Raw genomic sequence first — 18,697 nt, 5'->3', positions numbered from 1 at the left:
ATATGCGAGAAAAACGATTATGGAGGATAAATACCTACGTGAGTGAGCACCAAATACATGGGCGGTGAATTGTTAACCAATCACCATATATTATATGAATTTAAGCTAAAAACTGAGTTTAAAATTTTCAAAAAGAAAAGTTCTTATTTAAACTTTTCTTATATAATAAATATTTAATTTGAATCTATCACAATCATTAGTATATGAGTAGGTTACGTATATTATACACTAAATATATTGAACAATGTAATTAATAAAGCAAATAAGTAACTTTTAATATATATGTTACAATAGTTTTGACTATGTTGATTTATGTTGTAGATACATAGTTAAACATAGTTAAATGAATATAAAACATACAAAAAGGACACCACATGACACCTTTCAAGTAAACATTAGAAAGTGACCGTTCAATGGGTTTTTCATGTCATCCCACAACATACACACAAAATCGACTTGCTGGTAATTAAGGAAACAAATAAACAGAATCACTGCAACAATAATTAAGGAAACAAATAAACAGAAAATATAGGCGAAAGAGTCGATCCAACTTAGGAAAGTATCATCATAATCTAATTTCTGCAGTTTTAGACAGGGCATACTTCTTGAAAAGCAAATTAATCAAAAAAACATTTCTATCTGAAAGGTCACCAAGAATCCAAAACACCAAAAAAATCATTTGTAGATGCTAAATCAATGTTACACACATAAATCCATTAAATCATCAATATATTCATTTTTTTGTAATATACGTGTTTAAGATAATTGATATCAGAAGATTTAACTTACCAAAGCTGAGAGGAGATTTATTGGACTGTGGTACTGATCCTAATACATCAATTACTTTAGCAAACTCATGCTTATTCTCGAAATAAAAGGTGTATTCCAAGTCATAGAAAGACAAAATTACATGTTTTCACCAAAAAACTATCACAACTCACATATTCACATGGAGTAATATATAAAGTAATAATGGTTTAATTGGGCATGAGATGAAAGTAAACATGTAACCATTATATAAATAAATAAAGCATACCTGATGGAAAATTACAAGCTGGTAAACCACAACAAAAAATTTGAAATCGAGGCACAAAGTGATGAAGTTTTTTGTTGATTCCACCTGCTACACACAAAAAAAAAAGTTGTAAACTATAAGCACTTAACATGAAAAACTGAATTAACATATGTATTTATTAATGATCAGTCTACACACAAGGACAAAGGAAAAGTCCTCTACTAAAGGATGTTAAGAGGACACACAAACACACCTACACATACAAATCCACATACACATACATACAAATACATCAAGATCTATTATAAAATAATGTGTTTTTAAATGAGACAAATCCAGATGGAAACTCTCCTCCTATTCACCATTTTCTCCAAAATTCTATGATAAAATATTATAAAAAGAACTCCTTATTAGACCAAATGATTATGTACCAGACTATATATGTGGTTTTGGATGATTTGTGATTATGTAAGAGGAAGATGATCAACTTATGGAAGCCTGAAGCCCCTGGAATCTTTTTGGTACGTGATAAATACTATTTTTTTTCTTTTGCTTCCAAATTTGAAATAAATATGATTACTTCAATCAATCCCATGATAATTATAACACAAATTGAAAGAAATATCAATGTAATACTTGCTACAATACCAGTGAACTCTAGATTTAAAACTATCCAAAGGTTTTTCTTTTGCTTCCAACCTAATAGCCAAATAAAGAGAAATTTTTTCACCATGGCCTATAAAAGAATCATGGGCTAAATTAGCATGGAAATAAAATTCAAATCAGTTTATACTAAAAACATCAAGAGAGAAGATGAGTTTACATTGTAACCTTCTTTTCCAGGAAGCATCTTTGTTGTGGATAAGGAGAAAGAGAGGCACGGTGTCCATCAAGCCCTAATCACAAAATAATAATAATAATAAATTAAATCCCTTGCATAGGAAAGATACAGGGAAGGGAAAAAGTACGAATTTGTTGATGTAGGGAGAAAGGGGGGAGATAGACACACTTGTATGGAGAAAACCTTTGTAAAATGGTGGATTATTCTTCAAGGAACATAAATCATTCTTGATAAAGATTCATGTCCAAAATCAGATGCTTGCAATCTTTCCATAACTTGCATCGGTAGTCCAACCTCTAAAAGCAAAAATCTTTCAAACAAACAAAATTTCAATTAGAAAAAACAAATCAAGTCCAAGAAAAATTTGGCAGTCGAAACAATAAGCATATGGTAGATGAATCAGCATCTATTTAAGTAGAAAACTCAACTATTCAACCTTGGATTGACATAAAGCAGCTATTTAAGTCAAAAAAAAAAAAAACCTCACCTATTCAACCTTAGATCGACATAAACTTAAATCGGGGATCTTAAACTCTCAGTTTCTAAGAAAACGAACACTAATGGGAACAAATCTACAAAAAAACCAAATAATCATTTTCTAATAAATTTGTGACAACAGAAGTGGTGTTGATACATATCACCTTAAAGTGTTGTAAACTATTCGTATTTGCTCAAAATATTGAAGAATTGATGACTTAAAATTGTGAGGTACCTGCAGAGACAGATGACAAATACAAAAAAAACATGTAAAATCAAGAATAATGGAGAAAAATAAAAGATCGGTGTGAAAAACTAACCTCCAGCCACCTGATTTTCATATGGGTTTGTCTTTTAGTTTCCTTTCATTTCAGACTTGTAAACACATATAAAAATATAGGGTTTTTATTATGAATAGAGAGATAGGAAGAGGACAGTGATGGAGGTGCGATTATCGTTGTTGTTAAGGTGGTGTTGTGAGTGCTGAGAGGTTAGGGTGGATCTCCAAGGTGGGTGGATGGTGGAGGAGATGATGACAGATGTTCTTATAGAGAAGATGGATGGAGGGGAAGGAAGCATGGCTTGCTGCGATGTTTCACAAAAGCAAGAACTCAACATCAACATGTTCTATTTTTTAGAGAGTGTCGTGTGAGGTTTTTTGGGGATGACGTATGGGGCAAAGAGAATAGGTGGTACATATCAGGCGAGAATCGACGGATATCAGGCTAGATATCAGGATTCAACATTGACTCTGTTGGGGATTAAAATGGCTACGTCAAAAGAGATAAGAGCTAGAGACCTATTCAACACAATCCTAATTTGGTGATAAGAGCTATCTCAAGATTCAACTTGTTGATCGGATAATGCATTGATTATTGTACATTCAGCTTAAAACATTGGACGTCTTAAATCTATTTATAGAAATAGTAAGGTTTGTATAATAATATAGTAAGATATATATATATATATATATATATATATATATATATATATATATATATATATATAGTAGATGGTTGTTTCTTAACCATCACAACCATTCAAGAAAACCATTATAACTCTTTATCAAAACCGAGACAACCTTTGAGAACCATTGCACCGAGACATCCTTCAAAGAACTGATTCTTTTTTTTTTCTTCTATAACGGCCATAACAGTCAACTTAATAAATGTTGTTCCTATATATTTACAGCTTATATATCTTTCAACAAAAGGTAGCATTCATTTAGTTTTGAATAAATTACATGAATGGTTTTTGGAGTAATTTGCACGTTTGGTCCCTAATTTATTTTTTTAACTCGGAAGGTCTCTATTGTTTGTTTTTGTTGCGCGCTTGGTCTCTGTCTTACCTAAAAAGACTATTTTGCCCATGATATTTTAATTTATTTAAATAAATACACCCTCAACCCACTTCCACCTCACCTTACCTTACTTTACTTACCCTATATTATTTAAATAAATTAAAAAATCAATGGCCAAATAGTCTTTGTAGGTAAAACATGGACCAACCGGACAATAAAAACAAACTGTAGGGATCTTCTGAGTTAAAAAAAAAAAGTTAGGGACCAAACATGCAAATTATCCCAAACCATAAGGACCATTCGTGTAATTTACTCTTTGTTTTCTTCACAGGACTAATGTCTCTGTAATGCTCACATGCTTCTTCGGTTTATATCTAAATCAACAGTTGCTTCCATCATTGAAGATTTTAAATCTCATGTTAGGATCGTGGACTTCGCATGGAGTAAAGGAACGTCACCATTGTAGATGCTACGACTGATGTCGTTAACCATCCTACCGCCTGCTGCATCTGTCTTTCCACTGGTTTAACAGTTTCGATTTGGATTTGCTTTTGGTTAACATTTACATGTATAGCTTTAGATTTAATTTTGGATTTTCTAAGATTTTAATGTATTTGGGTTTGGTAAATAGAAACAACTTGATCGATGGAAAAAGTTTATGGTGCTAGTATTATTGGTCGACTTGAAGGGACGAAATACATATTTAAAAATATAAATATAAAGAAATAAAACCTATTAATAATTTACTCACTACCTTTTAGTAATTAAAACCTATTAATTATAAAACCTATACCTTGATACAAAACTCTATATTTTTTTGCTGCCACAAGAAAGTGATTTGTTAATGCTGAATCTCTTGGGATGACATCATTTGCATGTTTGTAGATATCGCTTATATAAACAGGCAAACGTTAGTGTTGCTTTGTAGAATAAAATCGTATAGTTATAATGTGATAAATATATTTTTAAAATAATTATATTATTAATATTAATTATAAAATATAGTTTATTATATTAATTTGTTATATAAAGTTGTAATGAATTTTAACGATATTATAACATCTATTAAAATTTAACATATTTGATGGTTGCTATTCTTTGTTGGCATGTACATTAAACTAAATATAATTATCGACATAGTAATAGTTTTAAAAACGTATAATTAAATTAATTTAGAATTTACTTATTGACGTTTTTTGTAAGTCAATGTAAGGTAATTTATAAAATACTGTTATTTTTAAATATTATTATTGTTAATTAATTTAAAAACCATTTATTTGAAAAAATTCCAATTATTATAAAACATAATTTTGAATTTTTTTAGTTAAGTTGACATGTAAATTTAGGTTTTACATTATTATATATATATATTAAAGTTGTGGAAGAAAGGAATAGTGAAGTTGGCATACTTTGTCCAGATTTGGTCCCTTGATTTACATATCCGGTCCTTGTATTTCTTTAATTAATTTATTTATGTCCTTTTGTTTGTGTTCAATTTAACTTCCCATTTTTTTTGGCAAAGTTGTGGAAGAAAGGAATAGTGAAGTTGGCATACTTTGTCCAGGTTTGGTCCCTTGATTTACATATCCGGTCCCTGTATTTCTTTAATTAATTTATTCATGTCCTTTTGTTTGTGTTTTCCATTCAACTTCCCATTTTTTTGGCAGAATTGGTCCCTGTATTATTGTTGGAAGTTAGAATACTAAATTTGGATGTTTTTTGGCAACTTTGCTCATTATTCTTTATCCATTTTAATACTTTTGGTCCTTGCAATCAATATTTTTACACTTTTTTCGAACCTTTTAATATTTAAAGTTTGCCCACAAAACTTTAAAGGTTTGACAACTTTGATCCCTTTTCTAAAAAGTTGCTAATTCCTACCCCCTTTAATTCTTTAGCCATTTTTATCTGGTCCTTGCAGTCAAAACTTTTATATTTTTTGTCCGGGGCAAATCCGGACTTTTCATCCTTGCACTTTCTATGTCTGTCATATTTATCAATTCGGAAACAACATTGAAAGCATCTGGCCCCCGCATAGCAGGGGTAACCTTTCTAGTTTAAAATATTTAGACATTCTAAACTATTTAAAAAAATTCTTTGAATATTTTTAAGTTTATTTGATATTTTGATTTATATTTTGGACTTAACATGAATTTAAATGATATTTTGATTTATAATTTGAATTTAAAATGAGATTTAAACTAATTTTAAGTATAGTATATATTAGAATTAAAAAACTCTAGCATAAATATGATAACAGTTGTCATTTAATAATAATTTTAATTAATGAATTAGATATATTAGCTTGAAATTTAAAGTATGTGGGTTATCAAATGTACGTCGAGCTAGTAAAATGGCATCCTTATAGTATACTAGGTGAATATCCACCGGTTATACTTGTTAAATTATGGAATTAAAACTAGATTATTACTCGTGTTAAACGCGGGGAACGCATAAAAAACATAGAAACGTCTACAGATATTCCATAATAATTAAAAAAGAAAATTTATGGGTATTAATATTATTGAAATGTGAAGAAGATACATTGAAATCGATAAATATCTATAATCTTTGAAGAACCTCTTCGTGGACAACATTTTTTATTTTATTAGTCGAGCGACCATCATCGTCACATATGAGTACCTTCAAACAATTTTTGCTTGTTACACGGGAAACGGCTACATATAACTGACCATGAGTGAAGACAGGTCTACGCAAGTATAATCCAACATTTGATAATGATTGTCCTTGACTTTTGTTAATGGTCATAGCGAAACAAACAACTATGGGGAATTGCCTCCGCTGAAAACGGATGGAATTTTCTTATCAGACGGGGTTAACTTCATTCGAGGTATATAAGTAGTCTCGTTGAAAAATCTACCAGATATGATTCGTGCTTCGATGACGTGTCTTCCAAGCCTTACGATCTGTAATCTTGTACCATTGCATAGTCATTTGGTTTGGTCGATATTACGAAGCAACATGACCGGAACACATTTCTTTAGTATAAGCTTATGGTTGGGAATTCCAGAAGCCTTAAAACCATTCAACACATCCGGAGAGTATATTGATTCCTCAAATGAATCTTGTGCTTCGGTCTCACATAACAAATCAGAACTCAGATAAGTTTTCCCTTCATCTTTCATCAATTCTAACATGTAGTCGTTGATATCATCGACTTCTTCATTTGTAGGGACCAAAATAGATTTATCTTGAAAATAAGATGGATCATCAAGATGGTTCTGAAAGGATGAATAAATGGAGGATACAATTGAATGAATATGGTCACTCGTAGAGGGAACGATAACATCTTCTGGAAATTCAACTTCAACTTCACCATCATTAGGACCACCGATAGTACCATCACTAATTTTAAGGATCCATTCAGCAAATGATTTTGTCTCTTCGAAATCATTGTTTGGACAACCAGCCTGAAGCCTCATGTTTACAGTCAAACGTAAAACTGTACATTCACACTATAATCTTGATGAATGCAATGATGCCTGGACAATACCTTAACGATTTCCTCTTTGTATTATTGGAAGAATCTGTCGAAAGTCACCTCCAAATACAATGGTCTTGCCTCTAAATGGTTTATCCTTGTCCAATGATAGGATAACATCTCTAAGTGTCCTATCAACTGCTTCGAAACAATGACGGTGCATCATTGGAGCTTCAACAGGGCAGCTACATCATTACCTGGCGTAATAGAACAAAACGAATCCTCATTCAGGTTAATTGGTATATGAAACCCTGAATGCGCTATCCTACCACCAGAGAGCAAGAGTGCTGCAATTCCACTTGAAGCAACGTTGACAACAATTTCACCTTGAGATCTAATAGCAGCAGACAATGTCTTCCAAAGAAATGTTTTTCCTGTTCCTCCATAACCATAAAGGAAAAAGACACCACCTTTTTTGTTGTTAACTGCATTCGTAATTGTATCATAAACGTTTTTTGCTCGACATTTAATTTGGAATGCAGTTGTTGATGTTCAACTTCAAGACTGGACGGATCATAATTAAGCTCATCTTGAATTAACATATTGCAAGAATCTTGAATATATTTGTGATCAGGTAATGGCATATTGGGTATTTGCTTAAGACTCAAGCCACAGCTCAATAAAGATTTCTCAATGTATGACAACGTAAGGTGGTAAATTTCTTCCGGTTTTAGCTTCAAGCCTAAAAACATAAAAAAATTACGAAATTATTTATTTATAATATCAATTAAATTCGGAACGTTTTTGTGTAAAGGTTAGTTTATTTTGAAATGTACCTTTCACACCTATTTCTTGTTCACGAACGTGAACGGCATCATCGGAAAGACAATTATAGGTCTCTTTAAAAACATGATGAGCTCGGGATACACTAGTTGATGTAATCAACATAACGAATAGAGACATGCAGAAAGAAGCAGTTGCCCATTGATGTGTTTTTTTGTATAGAAGATATGTACTCTCTATCATTGTCTAATAGACCAAAAGTGTAGGAAGCATCTTTGTAAGAGTCATAAATGTGACATCCCCTAATTTCTCGGCCTGAAAAGACCGATTTTGATTTATGCTTTTTAAAATAAAATCAGAGAAGTCCTTTTAAAAGATGTTGCGGAATTGGTCCCCAAAACAAAACATGATAAAAGTTTATCAAAACCTTTCTTTAAGAAATATATAATTTCATTTCATATCAAAACCTGGGGATGCCATGTTCTAATACAGATCAAAAGCATAAACAAGACATTATAAGCCTTACAACAGTTATTTACAACTACTGGCCTATAATCCAAAAATCTATCATCATCCTCCGACTATGCTCGGGGTCCACTACCTGTAATAATAAAAAGCTGAGTGGGTCAGGCTTGGGAGCCTGGTGAAGATATAGGGTTTTCAACCCACAATAATAATAAACTTATTAAGTTCACCAATCAACAATAACCCTGATTACTCATTCCCGTTATCCTCACTTTACGTCCCTAAACACCTATCACAAGGGAGCTAGCCTAAGGAATATCATCGGGATGGACACTACTGCTAAGGGGACTCCTCAGCCATACATGTCCTAAAGGCAACCATGAGGGGGATGGAGTACGCCAATGAACGTTTAGTTCACCAACACCTACAAGTTGCGAACCTGCTAGTGTTCCACTGGACTGTCTAGAAAGCTCCGTAGTCGTCATATATACTCCGCTAGACGACGACAACAACAACAACAACAACAACAACAACAACAACAACATCGAGGTCTCTCACCATTTTAACACACACCGACTATTTTTTCTACCCATGTTTTACCCAACATATTTGTAGATAAAATACATATACAGTTTAAAACTTATATAAAACATCTATTCAACAGTCACCTCAAATAAACAATTAATATATTTACACATAACACGTATTTTAAGGTAAATACTTCATATCTATGTGTAAGGTGAAAGTGACTACACACTCACTTGATTTAATGATAATTGGGCAGCACTTCGTTCCCTAAAACGATCGTTTCTAATAAAACCGGGAGTTTTATTGAGAAACCGGGCTCTGCGACGGTCGGGCTTCAAAACCGAAAAGATAAATTTCTCGGGCTTCTAGGGCACTTCGGGACGTGTTTCGGGTGTTTGGTATGATACCGGGGCTTTGGGGGGAGTTGGAATGAAAGAAATATTGAAAGATGGGTGAAAATTGACAAATTTCCAAATTATCCCCGGGAGGTCTCACACCCTTCTATTTATAGGGGCGAGGCATCTGATCGGACGGCTGATAGGCTTCCAGGTGGCAGCAGATCCGAAGAGGAGTCACATGGGTCGCATCTGTGAGGGGTGAGCTTCTGACCTCTGATTGGACCGAAGTCTAGGTCCGAGGTTCGGATCCGAAGCAAGAGGGAAGGGAGACAGGTGGTGCGAAGGTCGGACACGCGGCAGGTGGTGCGAGGCTCGGACGAGGCTGCACACGCGTCACTCCTTGGATGCGCCACAGCTTCGGATGACTCAGCAATTTCGGACACGTGACATGCATGGAGCGAAGGTGACGTGGCCGAAGCATGACTATGCGAATTTTCTCGATTTTTATGCAAAAACTACTAAAATCCATAACTTTCGCATACGAGCTCCGTTTTTGACGTTCTTTATATGCACGCGTAGGTAAAATTACGTTCTACAACTTTCGTTTAGACTACGTCGGCTAATTTTGACTTTAATTTTTATATTATTATTTTTAACAGACCGGGACTGGAAATCCGTTAAAAATTCATAACTTGTTCATCCGACGTCCGTTTTTGTCTGTCTTTTTACCGTTGTACTCTATTGACGAGACCTTCGAGTCTCGTTTAGGTTGTGTCGGCTAACAATCACTCGATCTAAAATTCGAGTTTTTAGCTGTGTACTGCTAAGCTGAAACTTAGAAAAATCATAACTTCCTCATACGAAGTCAGATTTGGGCGTTCTTTTTATACATACTCTTGGTTTAACGAACACTACGACTTTCGTTTAGATCACTAAGGCTAAAAAGTAGTTTATCAAAAACTCACTTTTTACGTCATTCGACATCGTGCCGGTTTTGTCGCGAAACTTCGACAGGTCATAACTTCTTCGTTATAACTCGGATTTCGGTATTCTTTATATATCCGTAATCCTGTTCACGACCACTACAACTTTCTTAATAGATATCGGCTTTATCTAATTATTATTTTCGACGCTCATTTTTATTCTTAATTAATTAAATCCTAGTAATTAAGCATAAAACACATAATTCACATAATATTCATATAATTCCTTTTCATTTCTTCAAAATGAGTTACAAGGGTTAACTTAGACTATCACATCAATATTAATGCCTAGCCTAGAAACACGGGCATTACAATTCTCTCCCCCTTAGGATGATTCCGTCCCCAGAATCACACATCAGCAAACAAATGCGGGTAGCGACTCATCATGTCACTCTCCGTTTCCCAGGTGAGATTTGGCCCATTCGTATGTTTCCAACCCACAAGCACTAAATCGACCATCTTGCGTCGCAACTTCTTAGTCTTACGGCCAACGATTGGCTCAGGTTCTTCAATTAACCTCTTGTTTTCATCCAACCTTAATTCAGAAATGGGAATTATGTCGGGCACATCTCCCGTGAACTTTCTCAAATAACATACATAAAAGGTATTATGAATACCCTCCAGTTCTTCTGGTAATTCTAGCTTGTAAGCTTGATTCCCGATCCTCTGAAGAACTTTAAACGGTCCAATAAACCTTGGACTCAACTTTCCCCTTTTACCAAATCTTATAAGTCCCTTCCACGGCGAGACTTTAAGTAAAACCGAATCTCCAACTTCGAATGATATCAGTTGTCTTCTCTTGTCAGCATAGCTCTTTTGTCGATCTTGAGCTGCTAACATCCTTTCCCTAATCACTTTCAACTTTTCAGCAGTCTGATGGACTATTTCAGGTCCCATAAACTGCTTTTCCCCAGCTTCCAGCCAACATGACGACGTTCGACACTTTTCCCCATACAAAGCGTGATAAGGTGCCATCTTGATGCTTGAGTGGAAACTATTATTATAGGAAAATTATACTAGAGGTAAGTGTTCATCCCAGTTACCTTGGAATTCTAGGGTACATGCTCTCAGCATATCCTCCAATGTTTGAATTGTTCGTTCGCTTTGACCATCAGTTTGCGGATGGTAAGCTGTACTCAAGCACAACTTGGTACCCAATTCCTCTTGTAGACTTCTCCAAAACCTTGAGGTAAAACGGATGTCACGATCAGATACAATCATTAACGGAACACCGTGAAGCCTCACAATTTCCTTCACGTAAGAATTCGCAAGTTTATCCATAGACCATTTCTCGTTGGCTTCTATGAAATGCACACTCTTAGTGAAGCGATCAACGACCACCCAAATCATGTCGTGACCGTTCCTTGTTCTGAGCAGTTTAGTCACAAAATCCATGGTAATGTGTTCCTATTTACCCATGGGTACAGGTAAAGGTTCTAAACTCCCATACGGTTTCTGATGTTGTGCCTTAACCCTAGCGCAAGTTACACACTCGACCACATACTTAGTAACATCGAGCTTCATCGTCGGCCACTAGTAATAGGGTTTTAGATCCCTATACATTTTTGTACTGCCGAGATGAATCGAGTACATGGTCTTGTGAGCTTCTTCCATCAGAAGATCTCTTACTCCTCCCGTCTTAGGTACCCAAATCCTATCTTTGAATACCTTCAGTCCTTGACCGTTTGTATCAAACACCAACGTTTTACCCAAACGTTCCTCCTTTCGGTCATTTTTCTCTAAAGCTTCCTCTTCAACTTTCTTTATACTTTCCACAATTGTAGAGACAACTTCAATTCTCAACGCTCTTGGCATTTTCTTTTCAAGATTTACCTTCCGACTGAGAGCATCAGCAACAACGTTTGCTTTACCAGGGTGGTAAAGTATCTCACACTCGTAGTCCTTGAGTAATTCTAGCTAGTGCCGCTGCCTCATGTTCAATTCCTTCTGATTAAAGAGATATTGAAGACTCTTATGATCAGTGAAAAGTTTGCATTTAGTACCATAAAGATAGTGCCTCCATATCTTTAAGGCGAATACTACCGCTGCCAACTCCAGATCATGAGTGGGGTAGTTCTTTTCATGCTCTTTCAATTGCCTCGATGCATACGCTATCACTTTATCCCTTTGGGTCAGAACACAACCTAACCCAACTCCAGAGGCATCACTATAAACTGCGAAGTCATCAACTGGTTCATGTAACGAAAGAATCGGTGCTTCACACAATCTCTTCTTTAACTTCTCAAAGGCTTCCTTATGCTTCTCATTCCAAGTATAAGTAGCTCCTTTGTGGGTCAAAGCTGTTAATGGAGTAGCAATCGAAGAAAAGCCTTGGATAAATCGACGATAATATCCAGCTAATCCTAAAGAGCTTTGAATCTCCGTAGGACTTTTTGGTTGTTCCCACTTCATTACAGCTTCAATCTTTGCTGGGTCAACCATTATTCCTTCTTGGTTAATCACATGACCTAAAAATTGGACTTCTTGAATCCAAAATTCACATTTGGAGAACTTTGCATACAGCTTCTCCTTTTTCAGAACTTCTAGCACTTCACGCAGATGCTTCTCATGCTCCTGCTTGCTTTTTGAATAAATCAAGATATCATCTATGAATACTATCACGGATTTATCAAGGTATGGTTTACAAACCCTGTTCATCAAATCCATGAAAGCTGCTGGAGCATTGGTTAGTCCGAACGACATAACCAAAAATTCATAGTGTCCATATCTTGTTCTGAACGCAGTCTTTTCGATATCCTGCTCTCTCACCTTTAGTTGATGGTATCCTGACCTAAGATCGATCTTCGAGAAATAGCTCGAACCTTGCAACTGATCGAACAGGTCATCGATCCTCGGCAACGGGTACTTGTTCTTTATTGTCGCTTTATTCAGCTCTCTGTAATCGATGCACATTCTCATGCTCCCGTCTTTCTTCTTTACAAATAACACCGGGGCTCCCCAGGGTGATGAACTAGGTCGAATAAAACCTTTGTCCAATAACTCCTGAAGTTGTGTCATAAGTTCTTTCATCTCTATTGGTGTTAATCGATACGGTGCTTTTGCTATTGGCGTCGTTCCTGGTAGCAAGTCGATACGAAATTCTACTTGTCGATCAGGGGGCAATCCGGGAAGATCTTCGGGAAAGACTTCCGGATAGTCACACACCACCAGAATATTCTGCACCTCCTTCTTTTATTTCTTAGCATCAATCACGAACGCTAGGTATGATGTACATCCCTTGGCCAAACACTTTCTGGCTTTCATTAGGGAAATGATTCCAGAGTTTACTCTGTGTTTGTGTCCATACACCATAAACGACTCTTTCCCTGGAGGGTTTACTTTTACTATCTTCTTCCTACACAATATTTCGGCATCATTGGCGCTAAGCCAATCCATTCCTAAAACTATGTCGAATCCATTTAACTCGATAGGCAATAATTCCTCGTGGAACTTATTCCCATTCAAGTCAATGAAGATGTTTTTCATATGATGGCTAACAGGTACAAACTTGCCACTAGCAATCTCGACTATTATAGCATTAACTAGTCTATCTACAGGAAAAGCTAGTTTTCTACCAAATTCATGCGAAATAAAGGAGTAATTGGCTCCAGAATCAAACAAAATTTGGGCTGGCAATTCGTTTACGAGAAAGGTACCTGAAGCGACATCAACTTCTTCTTTCGCAGCTTCAAGTGTCATCTGAAAGGCTCTCGCCTTCGGCTTTGGTGGAAGATTGGGTTTTGCTGCGTCCTTCTTCTTCGGGCAATCCCTCAAAATATACCCTTCTTCATGGCACCCAAAACAGACGTTCTTATTGAAGGTGCATTCATTGGCATAATGCCCTGGCTTTCCACATTTGTAACAAGTGAGTTCCACGCTGCATTTCCCAGCATTTTTCTTCTTACACTTGTCAAACCACTTGGCTTCGGCTCCTCCTCCGAACTTTCTCGAACCAGTCTTCGAGAATTTGTTCTTTTTATTGGAACCTGAAGTTCCTTCAAACTTTCTCTTTTCACCAACTTCAACCTTGCCGGCGGCTCTCCCCTTAATCATATCTTCAACAGACTTGGCAGCCCAGATAGCTGCCTCCAATGTAAGTGCCTGACGTACCGGCACCGCGTACTCGCATGGAAGTCCCTTTGCATATCTGTCAATTTTTGTCAGCTCATCTGGGACAATACGCAAAGCAAACTCCATTTTGTCTGTGAAGCTATTTGTGTATTCATCAACGGTCATACTCCCCTTCTTCAACGTTAGAAATTGGTTTTCTACCTCAAGCACATTTTGGGCCGAGCAGTACTTGCGCTTGAAGTGCACCAAGAACTCTGCCCAAGTCAGTTGCAGTGGCTCATTAGGGCTTAGGGTTTTCCCCAGAGTGTTCCACCAACGAGCAGCACTACCCCTGAACTGACGCACTGCAAATGTGGTTTGTAACTTGCCTTGGCAACCACAAGTCATGAAAGCCAATTCCATTTCCGAGATCCAATCCATTACCCCGACAGGATCTTCTTTTCCAGTGAAGGTCGATGGCTTGCAAGTCATAAAGTCGTTATACTTGCACCCATTTCTCTCCACTCTATCCTCGTGGTTATTTCTCCCAACCACAAGCGGTTCACTATGACCAACAGATCTACTGTTGTTTCCTTCTTCAGATCGGTCGTCATTCAATTCACGTTGTTCAATAGGAACTGAAGGTTCATCCCTGTTGTTCAACAACATTTGCCTCAATTCCTCCCTTTGTTCAGCCATCATGGTTTGAATCATGGCTCGTACTCCATCCATGGTGATGGGTTATAGTGCAGCTCCTACTATAGGCACCTGTTCCACCACTTGGGGTTGAGGTTGTTGGTTTCTGTTTGCATTTCCCGCTCCACTTCGAGGTCTTGCCATTATAATCTATATACTGAATAAGGCGAATTTAGGTCTTTATCCTTGATAGATATTTCAATTCCCTTATCATTCCGAAACGTTTACACGTTAGTTCTAATATCGTAATCGTACGCTTAGAATCCTACACACATAAGGTTTCCAGATCCGGTCAGCAACAGACCATAGATCCGACCAAATAATGGCATATATGGCAAACATATAGCATTTAGCACATAAAAGCATTTTAGGCATCTTTCCTATAATAAACTAGTGCTCGTGTCTAAAATATGGTAGACACTCATCTCACAATCATCACTTAGCATTCTAAGTTTAAGTCTAGAAATCCTACAATTTCTTAGTTCGCTTAAACTACTACTCTGATACCAACTATGACATCCCCTAATTTCTCGGCCAGAAAAGACCGATTTAATTTATGTTTTTTAAAATAAAATCAGAGAAATCCTTTTAAAAGATGTTGCGGAATTGGTCCCCAAAACAAAACATGATAAAAGATTATCAAAACCTTTCTTTAAGAAATATATAATTTCATTTCATATCAAAACCTCGGGATGTCATGTTCCGATACAGATCAAAAGCATAAACAAGACATTATAAGCCTTACAACAGTTATTTACAACTATTGGCCTATAATCTAAAAATCTCTCATCATCCTCCGACTATGCTCGAGGTCCACTACCTGTAATAATAAAAAGCTAAGTGGGTCAGACTTGGGAGCCTGGTGAGCATATAGGGTTTTCAACCCACAATAATAATAAACTTATTAAGTTCACCAATCAACAATAACCATGATTACCCATTCCCGTTATCCTCACTTTACGTCCCTAAACACCTATCACAAGGGACCTAGCCTAAGGAATATCATCGGGATGGACACTACTGCTAAAGGGACTCCTCAGTCATACATGTCCTAAAGGCAACCATGAGGGGGATGGAGTACGCCAATGAACGTTTAGTTCACCAACACCTACCAGTTGCGAACCTGCTAGTGTTCCACTGGACTGTCTAGAAAGGTCCGTGGTCGTCATCTATACTCCGCTAGACGACTACAACAACAACAACAACAATATCGAGGCCTCTCACCATTTTAACACACACCGACTATTTTGTCTACCCATGTTTTACCCAACATATTTGTAGATAAAATACATATACAGTTTAAAACTTGTATAAAACATCTATTCAACAGTCACCTCAAATAAACAATTAATATATTTACACATAACACGTATTTTAAGGTAAATACTTCATATCTATGTGTAAGGTGAAAGTGACTACACACTCACTTGATTTAATGATAATCGGGCAGCACTTCGTTCCCTAAAACGATCGTTTCTAATAAAACCGGGAGTTTTATTGAGAAACCGGGCTCTGCGACGGTCGGGCTTCAAAACCGAAAAGATAAATTTCTCGGGCTTCTAGGGCACTTCGGGACGTGTTTCGGGTGTTTGGTATGATACCGGGGCTTTGGGGGGAGTTGGAATGAAAGAAATATTGAAAGATGGGTGAAAATTGACAAATTTCCAAATTATCCCCGGGAGGTCTCACACCCTTCTATTTATAGGGGCGAGGCATCTGATCGGACGGCTGATAGGCTTCCAGGTGGCAGCAAATCCGAAGAGGAGTCACATGGGTCGCATCTGTGAGGGGTGAGCTTCTGACCTCTGATTGGACCGAAGTCTAGGTCCGAGGTTCGGATCCGAAGCAAGAGGGAAGGGAGACAGGTGGTGCGAAGGTCGGACACGCGGCAGGTGTTGCGAGGCTCGGACGAGGCTGCACACGCGTCACTCCTTGGATGCGCCACAGCTTCGGATGACTCAGCAATTTCGGACACGTGGCATGCATGGAGCGAAGGTGACGTGGCCGAAGCATGACTATGCGAATTTTCTCGATTTTTGTGCAAAAACTTCTAAAATCCATAACTTTCGCATACGAGCTCCGTTTTTGACGTTCTTTATATGCACGCGTAGGTAAAATTACGTTCTACAACTTTCGTTTAGACTACGTCGGCTAATTTTGACTTTAATTTTTATATTATTATTTTTAACAGACCGGGACTGGAAATCCGTTAAAAATTCATAACTTGTTCATCCGACGTCCGTTTTCGTCTGTCTTTTTACCGTTGTACTCTATTGACGAGACCTTCGAGTCTCGTTTAGGTTGTGTCGGCTAACAATCACTCGATCTAAAATTCGAGTTTTTAGCTGTGTACTGCTAAGCTGAAACTTAGAAAAATCATAACTTCCTCATACGAAGTCAGATTTGGGCGTTCTTTTTATACATACTCTTGGTTTAACGAACACTACGACTTTCGTTTAGATCACTAAGGCTAAAAAGTAGTTTATCAAAAACTCACTTTTTACGTCATTCGACATCGTGCCGGTTTTGTCGCGAAACTTCGACAGGTCATAACTTCTTCGTTATAACTCGGATTTCGGTATTCTTTATATATCCGTAATCCTGTTCACGACCACTACAACTTTCTTAATAGATATCGGCTTTATCTAATTATTATTTTCGACGCTCATTTTTATTCTTAATTAATTAAATCCTAGTAATTAAGCATAAAACACATAATTCACATAATATTCACATAATTCCTTTTCATTTCTTCAAAATGAGTTACAAGGGTTAACCTAGACTATCACATCAATATTAATGCCTAGCCTAGAAACACGGCCATTACAATAAACAGTCCCATTAACCGTCCTAATATCTTCATAGCAAGTAGGACCCTTTACTTTGTTGAGCAAAATGCGTAAGTAATAAATACCACCAAACTTGGGAGACATGTGATTAATTCTGCCAAGTGACTTTGTCTTTGTTTTCCTTCTTGTCCATACTTTATCTGATTTATTTCAAACATATTGAGTTGGGAATTCAAAATAGGATAACTCTCGTGCCTTTTCATCGTAGGTATTACATTCCATCCAAGCTAAAAATTGAGAAGCAGCAATAGTGGGTTTAGAAACAACATTAGTAACACGTTGGGATGGTTTAAACACAACAGGTTGTTTGTCTTCTAGGTGAAACGATAACCTTTCAACAGGAGGTGTTCTATAATGAATGACATGCCCAAAAAGTCTCCAGCATACGTCACAAACAGAAATAGAACGACAATTGTAATACTCAACAATTTCATCACGATGTTATTTTCTTTATGTCGTTTATTTTTTTTGGGCGTCATAAGAAGAGGTTGCGATCCGGTCTCGACCTTTGTTAATATACTTAAAAAGATACTTTATCGATCCAAGCTGATTACACCACTCAAGATTCATATGCGCTTGGTATTACTTCAAAAGTATCTTATTATATGGAACAACATATATGAAAAAAGAAACAAACATGTCATAAAGAACATTAAAATCATATAACATATCGTGGATATAAAAGAGAACATTTATAAAGAATTAAATAAACATATAAATAAAAATTGAATTTTTACACCTATTATCCAAAGAGACACCGTTTTTCACGACATTGTTTCCATTGTTGCGTCTTCGATAAACTGGATAACCATCATCGTCGATATATGTATCATTTGTAAAATCTTTTGGAAATCCTTTACAACATTTTCCTTTTTTCGTACATGGCATAAATGGAAAATCATTGCCGCAAGGTCCATGTATCATGTTGTT

At 36.5% G+C, this 18,697-nt stretch overlaps 1 protein-coding gene across 1 annotated transcript; it reads right to left on the bottom strand.

Annotated features, from left to right (window-relative positions):
* Nucleotides 1–6,584: 6,584 nt before the first annotated feature.
* On the bottom strand, nt 6,585–7,076 carry LOC145157821 (uncharacterized). Its single transcript, XM_079076809.1, has one exon. It carries the CDS (start codon nt 7,074–7,076, stop codon nt 6,585–6,587), a length of 492 nt encoding a protein of 163 aa, XP_078932935.1.
* Between the last annotated feature and the right edge of the window lie 11,621 nt (nt 7,077–18,697).

This window comes from Lactuca virosa, chromosome 2 (genome assembly GCF_052849685.1).
Source record: "Lactuca virosa cultivar CGN04683 chromosome 2, Lactuca_virosa_CGN04683_v6, whole genome shotgun sequence".
In the NCBI taxonomy this organism is placed as follows: domain Eukaryota; kingdom Viridiplantae; phylum Streptophyta; class Magnoliopsida; order Asterales; family Asteraceae; genus Lactuca; species Lactuca virosa.
Note: the sequence above shows the minus strand (reverse complement) of the source record. Positions and strands in the feature narration are given on the sequence as shown.